This window comes from Heloderma suspectum, chromosome 2 (genome assembly GCF_057233095.1).
Source record: "Heloderma suspectum isolate Gila_16-S chromosome 2, 16-S_ref, whole genome shotgun sequence".
Lineage (NCBI taxonomy): Eukaryota > Metazoa > Chordata > Lepidosauria > Squamata > Helodermatidae > Heloderma > Heloderma suspectum.
Window position 1 is genome coordinate 263,282,062 of NC_139459.1, and position 17,946 is coordinate 263,300,007.

The window sequence follows — 17,946 nt, forward strand, 5'->3', positions numbered from 1 at the left end:
CCACATTCATTAACCTCTCATTCAGGGCCAGCTCCAGGTTTTGGAGGGCCCTTGGCCAAGTTACCCTCAATGGGGCCCCTCCCTCAGGGAGTCCACTTTCCTGCTGCCATTGTCACCAGCTGCTATTGCTCCTCCCCTCTTTCTCACCAAGCAGAAGGCCAGTGAGCAAGCAGGCAGAGGCATCTACTGCTTCTCATCACCAGCATTGCCTGGGCCAGAGCAAGAGGCAGGTTAACAGGCAGGTTGCAACGGTAAAAGGGAGGAACAACTCCAGGGGTCTCTTGTCAGTGGACCCCTGCTGTGGTGTGAGTGTAGGCCCTTGGCAGGTGCCCAACCCTGCCTAACTTTGACACTGCCCCTACTCTCATTTTACTCCGGCAGGATGAAGAATATTTAGTGAAAAACAGTTTCTTTGGTTTTTTTTAAAAGAGGAGAGTTCCTTCTATGAAGCAATCTCAATCTTTATAATTTAAGAAAATTATACATATCCTGTATAGCAACACATATCCTGAAACCTTTCAGAACAATATGGCCCCCGTCCACCTGACTTTAATTTCATTGTCACTGATTTCCCTTGCAATTATTAAGTCACCTGGGTACCTTGATGACATTAATTGATGACATTAATTGCAATGGAACATACTAAATTAGCAGGCTTCATACAAAATTTGTCCCAGAGGAAGCTATGATCAGCTACAGTTCCAGTTTGTGTATGTAGCAAAACAACATTTCAAATGTCTGTTAAACATGCAGAAGCCCTGTCTTCTTTTACATTTGGCTGTCATGCGTACACTCTCAATTGGTAATGTGCAATGTCGCATCATGTGTAAATCGGGTGCACGTTTTCAGCCCTGAGGGCTACATGTGATGCTGGCTCGGAGTTTGGGGGAGATGCACACATGTACACACACACACACATTCCAGCAATCCTGATACAGATCTCTCTCTTCTCACTGCTAGTCACAGTGCGGAGTGATTTGTATGAGGAAATGGGGGTGGGGGGAGAAGGGGACCACAGTTACCACCTTTGGGGTTGCATGTGGCCATAGGCCTTAGGTTGAGCAGCCCTGGCATAAATCATAGATTTTGTCTGTAAAATACACTCAGGCAGCAAGCGTGGAAGAAACCATTCATGTACTTTGCTGGCAAAACTTGTGATGGCTTATCCTTCATAAATGGAGGATAACCCATCCTCCATTTTGTACATTTCATTTGTACTTAAGAATTCACTTTAAAGTATGTGAATATAGACATAAAGCCAAATATATATTTCAACTACAGCACACTATGCCAGAGCATAGTGGATAGAACACTGAGCAGGGAGATCCAGGTTCAAATTTTCACTCCACCAGGGAACTCACCAGATGACTTTGGGCCAGCCATTTCCTTTCAGCCTAAGCTCCCTCACAGGACTGTTGTGTTGTGGTCTATCAAAACGCTCCACCTGAACTTTTTGGAGGAAACACTGAGAAAACATTTTTCATATTCTGATGCCTTCCAACCCCCGAGTTTCCCGAAGAGGGCGACCAGTTACAAAGCAAGCCGGGGCTCCGGTAACTTTTTAATAGTAGGGTAGAACAGAGGAAATTTCAGAAGGCCGGGCAGTGTCTTTAAGGGTGAGAAAAGCGCCACTTGGTGCACATGTGTCTTCTTACTCGAGAGCCCCATTCAACTCACTGGGGGTTACTTCCGAGTAAAGATGCTTGGGACCGGAATGAAAAGGTACGAAGAGCCTCGACGTCCAAGGCCGCTGGTGGATTCCTTACCCCCATCCCCCAACCCCTTAAAAGTAATCGGGACATTCAGGGTCCTTCCGGAACGAGCGATAGGTAATTACGCGACTGGGAATTGGGCCCGCCGCGGCCGTGATCCCTGCCTGGGCGGAAGGGCATGTTGCGTTGGAGAGGCCGCTTCCCGCACTCGGCCAGAAAACGGCCCGTCGTCGCGCTCGGGCGGGTCCACGCAGCCGCCCCGCCCCGAGGCAGCGGCGTGTTCGTTATTCGGAGCCGGAGGATGGACGCGCCGCCGCTCGGACAGGCCGATTAGTTAGCCTCCCTGCCAAGCCTCGCCATGGCCTCGGCCAAGCCCCGCGCTGATACGTCCCTGTTAGAGCGGCGAGGCAGCCTCGGTGGGTATGGCTCTCGGGAGGAGCGAGCACCTGGCGGGGAGCGGGCCGGGCCGGGCCTCGCCTCGGCGCGCCGCCCGCTCTTGGGCCTTGCTCCCCAGGCCGGCACGCCTAGCTCGGCCTCAGGCTTGCCCAGCACTTTCCTTCTCGACTCTGCCTTTCTCGTTTTGTCTTCCTGCCTATGCGCTGCCGACCGAGTTGTGCTTCGGGACGGTTTTAAAAGGGGGAGGAGATGCCCGCCGGGTTGCTACACCTACTTTCCAAGAGAAAGTGAAGCAGAAACAAAAAAGACTACGGAAATGCCACTACTACTGTTTAAAGCGCACACACACACACACACACACACACAAATATTGACACCACGGTGCTAAACCATGTTTCCCTAGAAGTAAATCCCACTGATGTCAATGTACCTTTATCTAAAATGGTATGTGTGTGACAAAAATGTGTTTTAAATGTGTGCACTTTACAGTGCCAAGAACCTGAGACTCTAACAAGAGTCTACAGAGTACATATATGCTCCACGGAGAGTATCACTGTCACTCCAAAGTCTTGATGTTACCCATACGTAATGGGTAACAAAGGATGCTATAGGAGCATTTTACAAAAGAAATGCTGTCCCTGTCTAACAACATAATCCAATGCATGTTTACTCAGCAGTAAGCCCTATTATGTTCATTGAGCCCAGGTAAATGTGCATAGGATTGTGGTGTAAATGAGCAAGACATAGCAAGATACCCATAATGAGTTGCAGAGTACCTGTAGGCACCAGTTTGCATAGTCATGTGCAAATTTGGCCTCCATGGGTTACGCAAGGGTTAAATATGGACTACTGTAGGGTTATGTGAGGGTTGTTTAATCCTCACAGTGACTGGGTCCACATGACACAACAACCCCCTGTTGGGAGTTGAATATTAAAAATGGCAGCCGGCACACACCAAGGCTCCTCAAGGGTTAATTAATTCACAATGGGCTGTTGTGTCATACAAACAAGCTCACTGTTTCCTAGCTTTTCCATGAGAACAAAAAACGAAGGATAGATTTTGCTGGATTACATCAGGCTTTCCCAAGCCGGTGTTCAGATGTTTCAGACTACAACTCCCAAACTCCCGAAACTCCTGCCCATTGGCCATGCTAGCTGGGGCTGATAAAGAGTTGGTCCAAAAAATTGAGAGGGCACTAGGTTGAGGAAGGGTGCATTACTCCAAAGGACATTCTCTTTCCAACAGTAGCCAGCCAGATGCTTCAGCAAAGCATGCAAGCAAGAGCACTCCCCTATTGCTTCCACCCAGCATCTGATACTCAGAAATAGTCTGCTGCTGAACATAGAAGGGAGGCCATTTAGCTCCCATGGCTGTACTCTGTAAACTCCTTTAAAATGCTATCTAAATTAGCATTACAGCTTGTAGTGAATTCCATAACATGTGATGGCTGCTAACTTAGCTGCATTCAGTACAGGCAAAAACTATTTCATGAACGTTGGGTTTACATTTTTCTTTTACCACAGTCCACAGATAACTCAGGATTTGTTTTGCTTGCAAGACAGAAATTTACTTTTGCTTGGTTAGGTCTGAGAATTTAGATCTTTTAGGGCACAATCCTATGAATGTTTAGATAGAAAAAAAGGCCTCCAACTTCCAACATAGCTGGCTGGGGAATGCTGGGAGTTGTAGGGCTTTTTCTGTCTAAACATGCATGGGATTGTGCCATTGGCTAATTTCTCACATTTCCTTTGTGTTCTTTTTGAAAATCATACATTTTAGGTAGTGTGAAGCCTCGATTAACTCACAGCAGAGAGCTAGAAATGAAAACTACCCTTCAGGAGTTATTGATCTACATCATTTTCCTAACAGATCTATGTATATGTAAGTCCATGGGGAAAAGCGGATCATTTACCATTGATTTTGCCCCCTGCAAATGTTATTTTATGAGGTACAAATTATCACATATTTTTCAAGCCGCGTTTAGAAAATCATGTTTGCAAACTGTTCTAAACCTAGGCTATACCTGGTTTATTTAGTGGTCACCCTAGCAGGGAGGAGTAAAACAGGAGTGAATTGTCTCTGTATACCAGCAAGCAGCTCGTTCATATTGTTCTGTGCAAATGCAGCCATAGTGTGCACGTGTGAAAGTCAGAAATACAGCTTCAAATGTGCTTATATGAGGTTTTAAAATGAATGACGATCATGGAGGAAAATGGATTAAAAATCGCATTTCAACATGAAAATGCAGGAAAGTGGAAATGCAATTATAAATCCACTTTCTCATTCCCAAATGTATGCAACTGTATGGAAGGAAATGATGGGTGGAAGACTTTTCAGAAAAAATGTGTATAGAGAAAGAGGAACGTTAAAGGAAGTTACAGTGGAGTGAGTGGACAGATAATGCAGAAAGGCAGGTGACATTCTATCAAACTGTACCAGCTGAGTCATGATGGGATTGTATCCAAGTAGGGCAATAGAGACGAGTGTCCAGAGTAGGTGAGGTAGCATCTTTTCCCACCCAAGCTGGAGTGGATGTGTGGGAAAAGCATAACAGAGGTAACACACATTAATTGAAATGGAGTGAGATTCCATTCCAAAGTGATAATTAAGGATGCAGTGCTATGGGTTGCACCTAAGGTAGACAGAAGTCTTGAAATTCGGAGGCATCCATGTTACCGGTGCCCTGCCGGCCTGCTGCTGGCAGGGCAGGAGGAGCAACTGAGGCGATTTTTGCCTTTCTGTGCTGCTGTTTCGTTTTGCCTCTAGATGGACCTCAGAGCCCCTCTAAAGGAGGCACACAGGTGGGGCTGGGGCTGGAGAAGCCATAGGATTCTTCATAATCTGGCCTCTCCCCTTTCTGCCCACTCCAACGTGGCCTCGGAGGGGGGACTCCAAAGAATCCTATGGTTCCTGGGATGCTCTTCCAAAATGGTAGGACTGCTCTCCCCAGCACTGGCATGCTGTGATTTTGGCCTAGTTCACACGCATGCAAAATCGCCCCATTATCCGTTATGGCTGGTGGCATGTGGTTGTTTACATGAAGCTTCTTTGTGTAGCACTGCATTGCGAGAGCTGCATGTTTTCTACTTAGTTGAGATGATAATTGCCTGTTTGTTCCCTCTGACATTTGATTTGGCCTATTAAATGGTTCAGAAAGAATTTGTATTCTGGGATCCTATTAATAAACATGGTGTGTGTTTGCTAATTTGAACAGTCTTCCCATTTCATTTTGTTACATAGGATTTCTCCCTGATTTCTTTCTTACTAGTGACATTTGGAATGGTGAGCACAGATATGTATTACCTAAACAGAGTTATGTCAAATCTTTTCCTGGAAACCCCTCTGTCAAATAAAGATAAAACTGACTTCACGTCCATGGCCAGCATTACTGACTTTTGGCAGGTAATGTTTTTATTTTGTACTTTTGCTATTATATGCAAAATTTGGCCACTTTTATAAACCAGCGACTCTTCATGTTTTGTTCAGGCATCTTATAAAAAAAATATGTGCCTTTGCTGTATAGACATATACAGGATTTTTCTCTATGTGGAATTCAGGATGCCATTAAAAATAAATACTGTTGAAGGACACAATACCACTTACTTTACCACGTGAAATCCATTGTTATGGTTGCCTAGGTAAAATGGATAAAGTAAAACACAACCCCCAAAACATAAACGTTTCACAAGGTCATTGTGCCTTCTGGGTTTCCAGCTCTAACCATAGAATTTCAAACCATTTTAGATTCCAAGTAAAAGTGTTTCAAAGGGTGAATTTGTTCTGTTAAATAAAGCATTAATCTCTGCTTATTTCATGTATGTAGTTTCTAGAAGGACCACTTCTGGATGGCCTTTATTGGAACTCCTGGTACAATGATAATTCCACATCCATCCACAGAAACAGCAGCCACATCTACTATGAGAACTTACTGTTAGGAGTACCTCAGATTCGACAACTCAAAATCCGTAATAACACATGTTCAATCTATCCCTCTTTCCGGGCATTTATGAAAGTGTGCTATGGTCAATACCGCTATATAAATGAGGATAAAGCAAGCTTTGGCTTTAAGAATGACACCGAGTGAGTATAGAGACATTTCACTTTCCTCATGGAGGATAAGGCTATCGATGGCTACTAGTCCTGATGGCTATATGCTAACTCTAGTATCAGAGGCAGTATGCCACCAGCTGCTGGGGGACATTAATTAATACAGTTCCGTTGGTAGAGGTGTTCAGAGCACCGTCTCGTCTAGTTTTATTGGATGAGTTTCAGTTACTGAGGCCTAAGAATGCGGACAAGGTGCTTGACCAAGTCTGATCGACCACTTGTGTGCTTTACCGTTGCCCTTCATGGCTTATTAAATCAAACAAGGAGGGGTTGTCCAGCTGGGTCCAGGAGGTTGTAAATTCCTCCTTGAGAGAGGGAGTGGTACCTGCTGCTTTAAAAGAGGCAGTATTTAGACCACTCCTGAAAAAGCCTAACCTGGACCCGGAGGATGTTAACAATTCTAAGCCAGTGGCCAACATCCCCTTCCTGGGCAAGGTACTTGAGCGGGTGGTTGCAGGACAGCTCCAGGCACTGTTGAATGAAACGGATTATCTAGATCAATTTCAATCGGGCTTCAGGCCTGGTTTTGGAACAGAAACTGCCTTGGTCGCCCTGCAGGATGACCTCTGCCGGGAGAGGGACAGGGGGAGTGTGACCATGTTGATTCTCCTGGACCTCTCAGCAGCTTTCAATACCATCGACCATGGTATCCTTCTGGATAGGTTGTCTGGGTTGGGAGTTGGAGGCACTGCACTGCAGTGGTTCTGCTGCTACTTGGATGGCCGATTCCAGAAGGTGGTGCTGGGAGATTATTGCTCTGTGCCATGGCAATTGTGCCATGGGGTTCCACAGGGCTCAGTTTTATCCCCCATGCTGTTTAACATCTACATGAAACCGCTGGGGGAGGTTATCCAGAGGTGTGGGCTGAGGTGCCATCAATATGTGGATGACACCCAGCTGTACCTCTCTTTCTCATCAAAACCAGGTGAGGCAGTGGCTGTTCTGAAACAGTGCCTGGGCACGGTAATGGACTGGATGAGGGCCAATGAACTGAAACTCAATCCAGACAAGACGGAGGTACTGTTAGTGGGTAGTTCATCTGCCTGGCTAGGTGATATTCAACCTGTTCTGGAGGGGGTTGCACTCCCCCTAAAGGATCAGGTTCGTAGTTTGGGGGTGCTCTTGGATCCAGAACTGTCACTTGAGGCACAGGTGAACTCAGTGGCATGGAGCACTTTTTATCAGCTTAGGCTGGCATACCAACTACGCCCTTATCTGGACAGAGATAGCCTAGGTACAGTGATCCATGCTCTGATAACTTCTTGTCTGGATTACTGCAATGCGTTATACGTGGGGCTGCCTTTGAAAACGGTCCGGAAACTTCAGCTGGTCCAAAATAGGGCAGCAAGATTGTTAACAGGGACTGGCCTGCGAGCTCATATTATGCCAGTACTTTTCCAGCTGCACTGGCTGCCAGTCCATTTCTGGGCCCGATTCAAAGTGCTGGTATTAACATTTAAAGCCCTTAACAGCTTGGGGCCAGGTTATCTGAAGGATCGCCTCCTCCCATATGTGCCTGCCTGGACCTTAAGATCATCCTCAGCAGCCCTCCTCCGTGAGCCCCTGCCAAAGGAAGTGAGGCAGGTGGTTACTAGGAGGAGGGCTTTTTCTGCTGTGGCACCCCAGCTGTGGAATGAGCTCCCTAGTAAGGTTCGCCTGGCACCTACATTGTATTCCTTCCGGTGCCAGGTGAAGACCTTTTTATTCTCCCAGGCATTTTAGCATTTTAGCTTTCTAGACTTTTAGCTTTGCTGTTTTAAATCTGTATTTTAAATTCCTGCGTTGCTGCTAGGTTTTATTGTGGTTGTATTGTTATGTTGTGGTTTAATGTTCTGTATATTTTAAATTGTTTTATTGTGTGCTGTTTGGTTTTAATTTTTGTGAACTGCCCAGAGAGCTTCGGCTATTGGGCGGTATAGAAATGAAATAAATAAATAAACAAACAAACAAGCATAGGCGGGCAGGCACCGTTGCACTCATGACCTGCCCATGGTCAGCTGGTTGGCCACTGTGTGAACAGAATACTGGACTAGATGGACCCTTGGTCTGATCCAGCATGGCTTTACTTCTGTTCTTGCTGTTCTCTTTGTATCTGAATACATTTTAAACATATTTTAGTAAAATATGGTTAACAATGAGATCTGACTTTCTTAGGAAACATTGGGAAATCCCATTATTAATACATTTGTACTATCTAAATAATCAAAAGTCTACAGATGTGTCAGTGAGTTGAGATAGTGCCATCTTGCTGATTTCACCGACATCAGTTTGTTCCATATCACAACGAGCCAAATACTGACCCAATTTGGACAAGATATGCATGAGCCTGGAACTCATACTGTCCCTTCCCACCTTGCTTCTCAAGATGCTGTGTTTGAAGACTTCCTGGGTTAATTAGACATGGTTTCCCATTATTTCTGAAACAGAAAACTATGGTTACTGGGATCAGAACAAGCTAGGATCTGAAACCAACTGCAGACTGTAGTTTTTAACAACAAATTCTCCTTGTGCATGTCGAAGATTTTATTGATGCATATTTGCTTTAGGTGTTTAAATGTTTCCTAAACTTCCTTTGTTACATTTATTTGTTTTGGCACTGTTTTACTTTTTCATGGGCATGTGAATAGAAAGGGGAGGTATACCTTTTAAAAGCTTAAGTGTATGATTCTTCTTCACATGATACAGTGCCTGTGCACTGAGAAGTCCCCATAGAGTTCAACAGGATCCTGTTTCTCCCCTTCTCCCCCTCCCCACTACGTGTGCATAAGTGCATATGCATAGGTAGTGCAATCGGCTGTTATGATCTGTATGCATCCCCATCCAGCTCTCCCCTCTCCTTAGTCAAATATGAACTGATATGGGAGATGCGCACAGACTTTCCATTTCCCAGATGATCGTGGCACACTGCCTGTGTGTCAGGCTAGGTCCTAAGAAGGATTCAGGCTGTATTCAAAAGGAAGGGCCAAAATAGATTAGATGTCATCCATGTATTTTGCCGAATGGCTTTTTTAAAGTCACTAGCAGGCATGGGGGAGTGATCTGGACTGGGACCCTGGTGGAGAGGGGCAGCTTTAACTCTTTGCCCCCTGCTGTGTTTCCAGTTTGGGGGTGGGGGCGCTTGTCTGCTATTTGTATTGGAAGAAAAGTTTCCATTGGCACAAATGGTGGTTTTTCTTCCAGTGCAAACAGCAGGTGCTTACGTGGGCCCAATCCATCGTTTACTTTTTAAAGCCTTTAGAAAGCTAAGAGTGACTGAATAAATGGGAAAAGAGTGCTTTCTGTGAGCTGATGTGTGCCATTCCCTTCTCTCTCACAGGTGGCATTATTCCACTTCTAAAACACTCTCTCCATGGCATTGGGGCCTTATTGGTCTATACAGTAGTGGAGGATTTATGTTCACCTTGCCCAAATCAAAGGAAAAGAGTTCAGAGAAGGTAGCCTTTCTCAAGAGAAATAACTGGATTACCAGAGGGACGAGAGTCATCTTCATTGACTTTTCAATGTATAATGCCAATGTAAACCTCTTCTGCATAGTCAGGTGAGTTCTTCCATTCACTTCCCTTGAAGTCCCATTTTCAAGAGAAATTTGCTGGAGTCCCTGTCCCCAAAGTTCCCTTACCTGAGGGAACTCCATATCATAAGGCTCCATGGCTACACCCCACTTTCCTGTAGACACTGACCTGGTTTGCATGTAACGACAAGCCATTGGTTTAAAAACCAATGGGTTGTGCATGACTGGGAGAGAGTGGGCTGCTACCTGCAGTGTACCCGTCTCTTCTGCGTTAATTCCACAATCTACAGTTGGCTCCTTCGTAGGTTGTGGAGCATGATATCCAAACCCAGACCACTGGGTTGTTCAGGAGCTAAACAGTCCAGCGGTTAAGCCTTGGTTTATTGTTGGGTTAACTGCTGGGTTATTTAGCCCCTAAACAACCCAGCAGTCTGGGTTTGGACATCACATTCCACAACCTACAAAGAAGCTACTCATGGGTTGTGCATGACAACATATCTCCCCCTCATTCATGACTGCTGGGTTGTTATTGCAAACAGCCCAAGTGTCTCTCCCTCAGCGCTGGCCCAAGACATTTTGCTTCTGGAGGCAAAGAACAATATGGCGCCCCCACCCCGCTTTCTGTATACAGAAACGTTTGAAACTTACTTCAACACTGGTGATAGGGCCACACCCTCTACTGCACCTTGAGGGCAGTAGACTAGCTTAGGGGGTACAGGATACACTATGTGGCAAATACCGCTCTGTTCTCCAACACTTTGCCAATGCTCTCTGCTCCCCAGCATCTGCTGCCTGAGACCACCTTCTCACTCTGCCTAATGGTAAGGCCAACTGTGCGCACTCTCAGAGTTCAAAATACCTCCAGCCACGTCTGCGCCACCCAGCTCCATATCTCTTCCACTGGGCATCTTCCCTCCTCCATAGCGTGGCCCTTCTATGGAATAGACAGCATCCTTGTTTACTTCCATTTCACAGGCTTGTAGTAGAATTTCCTGCAACAGGTGGTGCAATCCCTTCCTGGCAGTTCCACTCCGTAAAGCTTCTCAGATACGTCACCTATTATGATTATTTCCTGGCCTCTTGTGAAGTCATCTTTTGCCTCTTCATCTTCACTTTCATCATCCAAGAACTCATAAAAATGAAGAAGCTGAAAAAAGACTATTTTAGAGATGCCTGGAACTGGCTAGATATGTTACTCCTCATGGTACGTCTCCACATTTACATGTGACTGCAGCAGAAAAAGGGAATTATGACGGACGTATTGGATGGGGAAGCTATCCTGGGGAGGGGGCCAGATGTACATTGGGGAGGAGATTAATGGTGCCTTATGTGGTGATCAGAGAAAGATGTTAAGTCCTACATTCCGCACACAGAGGCCCAAAATTTTGTTTTGGATTGCTTAAGGCAGGGTTGGGGAACCTCACGCCCCAGGTGCCAAACCCAGCCCACAGGGGTTCTGCAGATGGCCATGCTCCCTTCCCCTTTCTCTAAACCACCAATCTTTTGGTGGTTTCCTGTCTTTTATGCAGGTTTTCCCCCATTCCAAAAGGATGAAATGCCTTTCCTAAAGCTTAGTTACTGGCAGTAAGAACTTTAAGCTACAATATGCTGGGGCTTTTGTGTATTTTTGCCTTTGCTCGTGCTCCCTTTGTCCCCTGCCCATCACTAGAATGCCCCTCCCCCCGAGCTTCTCCCAAATTGAATCTGGCCCTTGGACTGGAAGAGGTTCCCCACCTGTGGCTGAAGGAATACAAGGATAACAATGTAAGAGCCACTTGAAAAGATAGTATGGAGGCAGCCGTGCTTTGCACATTACAGGTCTGTTCTGATCACCGGCCCCAAAGCAGTCAGAGTACAAGTCTTACAATCAAGGCTTGTGTTCATTGTGGCTGCTGGCCATATGTATGGTAACATGTATGAGTATACTGGTAATCAGAATTATTCTGTATCCCTACAGGGGTGGGAAACTTGTGGATCTCCAGATGTTTTGATCAACAACTCCCATGATCCCTCACCATTGGCTATGCAGGCTAGGGCTGATGGGAGCTGCAGGCCAAAACATCTGGAGGGCATCAAGTTCACCACTCCAGCACTAAAGTCCTCAAAAATTCTTATGCACCCTACAGTTGTCATTTAGTTTTGTTGTTTGCAATACTGTAAAGCAGGATGTTTTAGGGTGCACTGTAAACTTGCATCAATTTTATTATCAGTTTAGTTTGGCTTTCCCAAAAGATCTGGACTACAACAGCTAAAGTGCTGAAGAAAAGCATGTTATGCTGTTTTGAAAAATAAAAAGACTCCTCAAACAGATGCTCTGCTTACATGCTGCTGTTTGAATACATATATGACTTGCAGGCATGAATTATTTACCTCCCTTAGCCCTTTATTAATCAGCCTCATTAAGAATATATACGAAAAATCTAAATTATTATTTCACCAACCTTTGCTTTTTTCTTTCCAGTTGTCTGTTTTTGCTATTGCCTTCAATGTTTACCGAACTGTCGAAGTGTCTAGGCTGATGGAAAATCTGCTCTCCAATTCAGATGCTTATCCAGACTTCTATTTCCTTGGATTCTGGCAGACCCGTTACAACAATATGATTTCAGTGAATGTCTTTTTTGCATGGATAAAGGTACTACTATCTTTCCCTTTCTTGACCACATTCATGATCTCAGATCAGGCTTATCGTGAGAAGGGCTGTCATACCTTATTTGTGAGGGAGAAGATCCACAAATACAGTTTCTCCTATCAATTTACCAACATGATGAACGAGATTTACTATCATGTGTTTTCTCATCTTCCTCCTAAAGATACAGGAGCCACCTTAAAGTTTAGGAGTTGGAAATCCTATCCCAGTCATTACATAGCGGGCTGAACTGGACATTACATGGGACATAGAGTTCATGGTATCTTTTTCTATTGATAAATGCAAATGCAGGTGAGGGGCAATACGGAATGGAACCATGATGCTGAGAAAGTGGGGACGGGGTTTTTTTTTCTAACCATTCCCCACAGACACCATAGATCAAGGGTGGGCAACATGTGGCCCCCACCACTCCCCCAAATTAAGGGGGATTTTAAAAAAAGTGTTAAAAAGTATTTTTTGGAAAACAGAATGGCATGGAGTGCAAAAAGGGTAAAAAACAAGCTAATTTTTACCCTTTGGGACTCTGTAGTAGCTACAGACACCATTTTGTTTTTATATTTTGTTTCCCCCCCCCTCCCGTTTTTGGCACCCACTGGGGGGTACCGCCTGCAGTAGGGGGGCCTGGGGATGCCACTAATCCGGACCTCCTGAAGTTGCCCACCCCTGCCCCTGTCCAAATTGACCCCCACTGAATCTGCTATTAGCCACAGAGGAAAAAACAGGAGACTCTCAAAATACTAGAACCTGGGGTCATCCTATGAAGCTGACTGATGGGAGATTCAGGACAGATAAAAGGAAGTACTTCTTCACACAGCGCATAGTTAAACTATGGAATTCGCTACCACAACATGTGGTGATGGCCATCAATTTGGATGGCTTTAAAATGGGGTTGGACAAATTCCTGGAGGAAATGGCTGTCAATGGCTACTAGTCCTGATGGCTATGTGCTACCTCCAATACCAGAGGCAGTGAGCCTATGTATACCAGTTGTTGGGGAACATGGGTGGGAGGGTGCTGTTGCACTCATGCCCTGCTTGTGGGTTCCCAGTTGACAGCTGGTTGACCACTGTGTGACCAGAATGCTGGACTAGATGGACGCTTGGTCTGATCCAGCATGGCTCTTCTTATGTTCTTAACTACAAAAGCATGCAGATGCCTATCTGATTGCCAAGTCACCACCCGGTCAGCAGACCCTAGAGTTACTTTAAACTGGCCAATCTAGGGTCTTGGTGAGCAATATGGCCCAATCCTAAAGCACTTCCACCCACTAGACAGGTCAGAAAGTTTAGATATCACATGGCCAACCCTCACAGTACCTTTTGTATATCAGGAGCTAATTATTTTCTACTGTACTACTCTTGTTCTGTACATCCAGCTAGATTTAAAGGGGCAGAGAACTTCCCTGAGCTTTCTTTTCAATCTCTGGAGTCAAACTTTTGCTTCCTTTGTTCTAACCCATCCTGAGTCCTGCCTCAGAGACACTGGGCCCTTTGTACCCTTTGTTTTGAACCTATAACAGCCCTTGAGTTCAGAAACCAGCTGTTCTTTTTGCTTTACATCTCTCACAGGTGTGGATTCCAGCTCTAAGATAAACCCAAGTTCCATTTGGTGTCCAAGATCATTCCTCATGATCTTTTCCTAGTATGATTCCTTACTCCAGTCTGGCACCTGGCTCACACTTTCAGAGCCCTCCATTTCTTGCTTCAAACAACCTTGTTGCCTTGTTTGCCTAGAGAGATCTGTTTGTCTTGTATACCCAGAGAGAAACTTTTACTCAGTGGTAAAGTGCTCATTGAGTCCAAATCCAGTTTCCATATGAGTTGTTGTCTTGCAGTCTTATGGTAGTGGTCAAGCAGAGAGCCTAGAGCATTGGAAAGCTGCTACCAAAGGTCTTGAGTCAAGCAGTGCAACCATTTTGGCCACCATTTTAAAACCTAAGGAGAAGCCCTGTTATATGGGTTTCCACTCTAAATTTTATTCATAAACCAAACTCTGGTGATTCTGGGGTCCCAAGTAATGACTAAACCTCCGTTTGGCCTTCCTTTCACTGCAGATACAAGGAGGTCAAAAATCCAGCTGTATATGAAAAGCCATTGCCTTTCTCTTGATAGTGCCTAAGCAGCTTGAAGCTTTTGTCAGTTTTTTATTTGTAACTAAAAGCTGACAAACCTTATGGGACCCTGCGCCCATGGTATTTTTCAAACTATTTATAACCAACCATGCAGTGAATTCCTTTGGGTTTCCTTTACTTTCAGATACTTATAACCACATATTGCTCTGTTTCTATTCTTTTCTTCCTTTAAAGCTATCGATTTCCATCCCCACCATTGTCACTAGTACTTGAACTTCCTACGGACACGCAGCCTTCCAGTCCTCTGCCTTGCCGTTTCCATAGTGCCTCTTTCCACTCCTTGTTTGGCAAACTCTTATTTCCCCAATCTGCTTCTTTATCTATTTTATGTTAGACCTATTAGAACTAATATCCATATGATAGGAGGTTGGTATAGTAACCAAACCATTATTCTCTTTTGTAACATGTGTTTATTAAGAACAACATCTAGAAAAATAAAGTCTATACTTTTGGACTTGAATGATTGTTTGAGCTAATTTCTCCACTTTAGAAGTAGCTATTCCTCACTTTGTGGAAACACAGTGCATAAAGCTGCTGTATGCATGACACATCTCTAGCAAAGTTCCCTTCTTTCCTGCATTCATTGTTACACATATACACATGTGTGTTCACATGGCTGTGTGAATTGAGGATGCATGGCAAAAAAAGTGTCCGTATGTTTTATCCACTGGGCTAATAGCAGCTTCATAGTTGGGGGAGGTTGTATTGAGGAATCAGCAAGGGAAGAAAGGATTCATCCCCCTCCACTTACAGCTCAGCCCCAGTTCAGATTGGCATCGCTATGGCTCCCTTTAGCACAAGAAAAAGATATGGGGAGATCCATTCATGGAAATCAGTGGGACAAATTAGTCACGACTAACACGTCCCATTGATTTCAATGGGTCTGCTTTAAGCATGACTAAGTTTGGATCCGACCCAATATTTATACTCTTTAATATTGATTTCCTAACAATTATGTGAAGGTTGCTTTAAGCAACTTCAAGCCTCTGTTGTAGGTTTTGGCCATGGCATCATCCTAACTTAACCTGTTTTGTTTTCTTCCAGATATTTAAATACATAAGCTTTAACAAGACCATGACTCAGCTGTCTTCCACTCTGTCCCGCTGTGCTAAAGACATCATTGGATTTGCCATCATGTTCTTTATCATCTTCTTTGCATACGCACAGTTGGGTTACCTGGTCTTTGGGTCACAAGTGGATGAGTTTGCCACTTTTCAGAATTGCATGTATGGAGTCTTCCAAATTGTCTAATTAGTATTGTCAGTTAGAGGAGCATGTCCTTAAGTGCAGAAGCAGAGGGCATGAGATATTTGATGATGGCGTATTGTGGGAAACTTGAACTGCCTGGTCTCTCTGAACCTCATAAGCCTTGCTAAAAGTATATGGGTGTGATAGGCAGCGGTAACATATAAATGAGAGGCAAGATTGCAAAGCATATCCTGGTTTGGTGAGTAAAGTCCACATTGTTCCACCAGAGAGATGCCCCATTTATTCCCAGTTATTTTAAAGAACTTGCTTGCATGTTAGGGCACAAAGCTTGTTCAAAGTATATTTCAGTCTCTTGATTTGCCATTGCACTGCTTTAAGTGCTATGCTGAGAAACAAGGTAAAGACATAATAATAATAATCATAATAATAATAATAGAGTTATAGTTAGGCCCAATTTCAACAAAATAAGTTTGGAAGCTCAGAACAGGTATTGATAATCAGTGATGATTCATATTTTTAGATTTAATATAAACTGTATAATATAATACAGCTTACAGTGTAATCCTATGTGTGGTTACCTAGAAGTAAAACCTACTGTGTTCAATGGGGATTACTCCCAGGTCAGAGTGCATAGGATTACAGCCTTAATATAAATTGTAGAAGAACATTGTATAGTTGACTGTTTCTATATTTTTGCGTCCTCTCAAGTTTTACCCAGTTTCGTATTGTGCTTGGAGATTTTAACTTTGCCAGTATAGAGCACGCAAACCGAATTCTTGGACCAATTTACTTCATCACATTTGTATTCTTTGTATTCTTTGTACTGCTGGTAAGTTCTGTTTTAGATCATTCAAATGAAATACGAAGTATTAAAAAGTATTTCAGTTACCCTAAATTTGGGGTGGCTGTCTGACGGGGTTTGGATGGCTCTGTACCTCCCTTGTACTCAAGAATATCAAACATCCTCTGAAAGTTATAATATTTGTTATAAGTCTTAGGGCGCAATCCTATTGGGATAGGCAGCCACCTCTGAACACGGAGGTGACTGCCTATCCAATGCAGGGCAGGAGCAGCGCGGAGGGGATCATCTCCTCCACGCTTCAGCCACCCTGCATTTGCGGCTAGACAGCCGATTTCAGCTGTCTAGCCGTGGGAAGTCAGAGCGGGGGCGGGGGATGCCGGACGACACATAGGAAGCGTCAGAACGGCACTTCAGCCCACCCCAGCCCGCCTCCAGGAACACCCCGTTTTCACCACTCCATGTTTCTCTTCTGAGCGCAGAGCGCGGGGCTGTTTCCCACTGCCTTGTATGCAGCGCAGGAGGGGGTAGAGGTTGGTTCTCTGGGAATCAACCTCGGATCGTGGGCTCCTATGGCCATCTAGCTGCTGACTAGCAGCCATAGGATTGCACCCTAAATGCTTACTTTTATTATACATACAGCCAGTTCTTGTGCATATAGAGGCTGCAGTGCATAGAGGACCTACAAGGGCTTCCCCATTTAGTTAAGTGTGAGGCAGCTCTTCATATACAAACATGGAAGAAACACTGAAGTGAATGGGGAAGACTTCTCATATTAGAGCTCTGTTTACACATTAGGGTGCACACAAAACTCTAGATCAGGGGCATTAAAATCATCACTTTTTGTTATGTTGGGGAACTGGGATATACAGAAAGCAAAAAGAGAACATATTCTCAAAGTCGCGAAAGGGAAACATGTTTATTTAAGCCCAATACGTTTCAGAGGCAAAAGCTCCTTCGTCAGGGGCAATCTGAAGAAGATAGCAATTATACAAAGTGAATAACTTCACACATAAATTTCAATGAATAAAACATTGTAAATGCTATATGAGAAGGAAAGCATCTGTTTTTTAAAAATCATTATTTTGTAAAAGAAGTAAAACTACAAATATAAGGACAGGAGGAAGGAACAACATAAACTGCATTAAAATTACTATTATAAGTCTGAATAGAAACAACATTTTTTAATTTAAAAAGCAAACATTATTACAACAAATTGGAACACCAAAAATGTCACTGTAAGTTCTTAGCGAAAACCTAAATGTTTAAAACAAATACCTTATAAAATGCAAATCCTGCAAACAAACTAAACCAGCTTACTAAGCTGATGGCTATTCTTCATACACCATGAGGTCAGCTGCATGAAATAATGTTCTTTCTATTGCTGCCAGTGAGCAATAGAACAATGCACTTTAACAGTGCATGCTAATTAA

At 44.2% G+C, this 17,946-nt stretch overlaps 1 protein-coding gene across 1 annotated transcript; it reads left to right on the forward strand.

Annotated features, from left to right (window-relative positions):
* Positions 1 to 1,978: 1,978 nt before the first annotated feature.
* PKD2L2 (polycystin 2 like 2, transient receptor potential cation channel) lies at positions 1,979 to 16,368 on the forward strand. Its single transcript, XM_084839023.1, has 8 exons — positions 1,979 to 2,128; positions 3,889 to 3,990; positions 5,378 to 5,511; positions 5,933 to 6,189; positions 9,533 to 9,754; positions 10,703 to 10,931; positions 12,189 to 12,359; positions 15,550 to 16,368. The coding sequence occupies exons 1-8, from the start codon at positions 2,071 to 2,073 to the stop codon at positions 15,754 to 15,756; spliced, it is 1,380 nt and encodes a 459-aa protein (XP_084695149.1). The 5' UTR covers positions 1,979 to 2,070; the 3' UTR covers positions 15,757 to 16,368.
* The last annotated feature ends 1,578 nt before the right edge of the window (positions 16,369 to 17,946 follow it).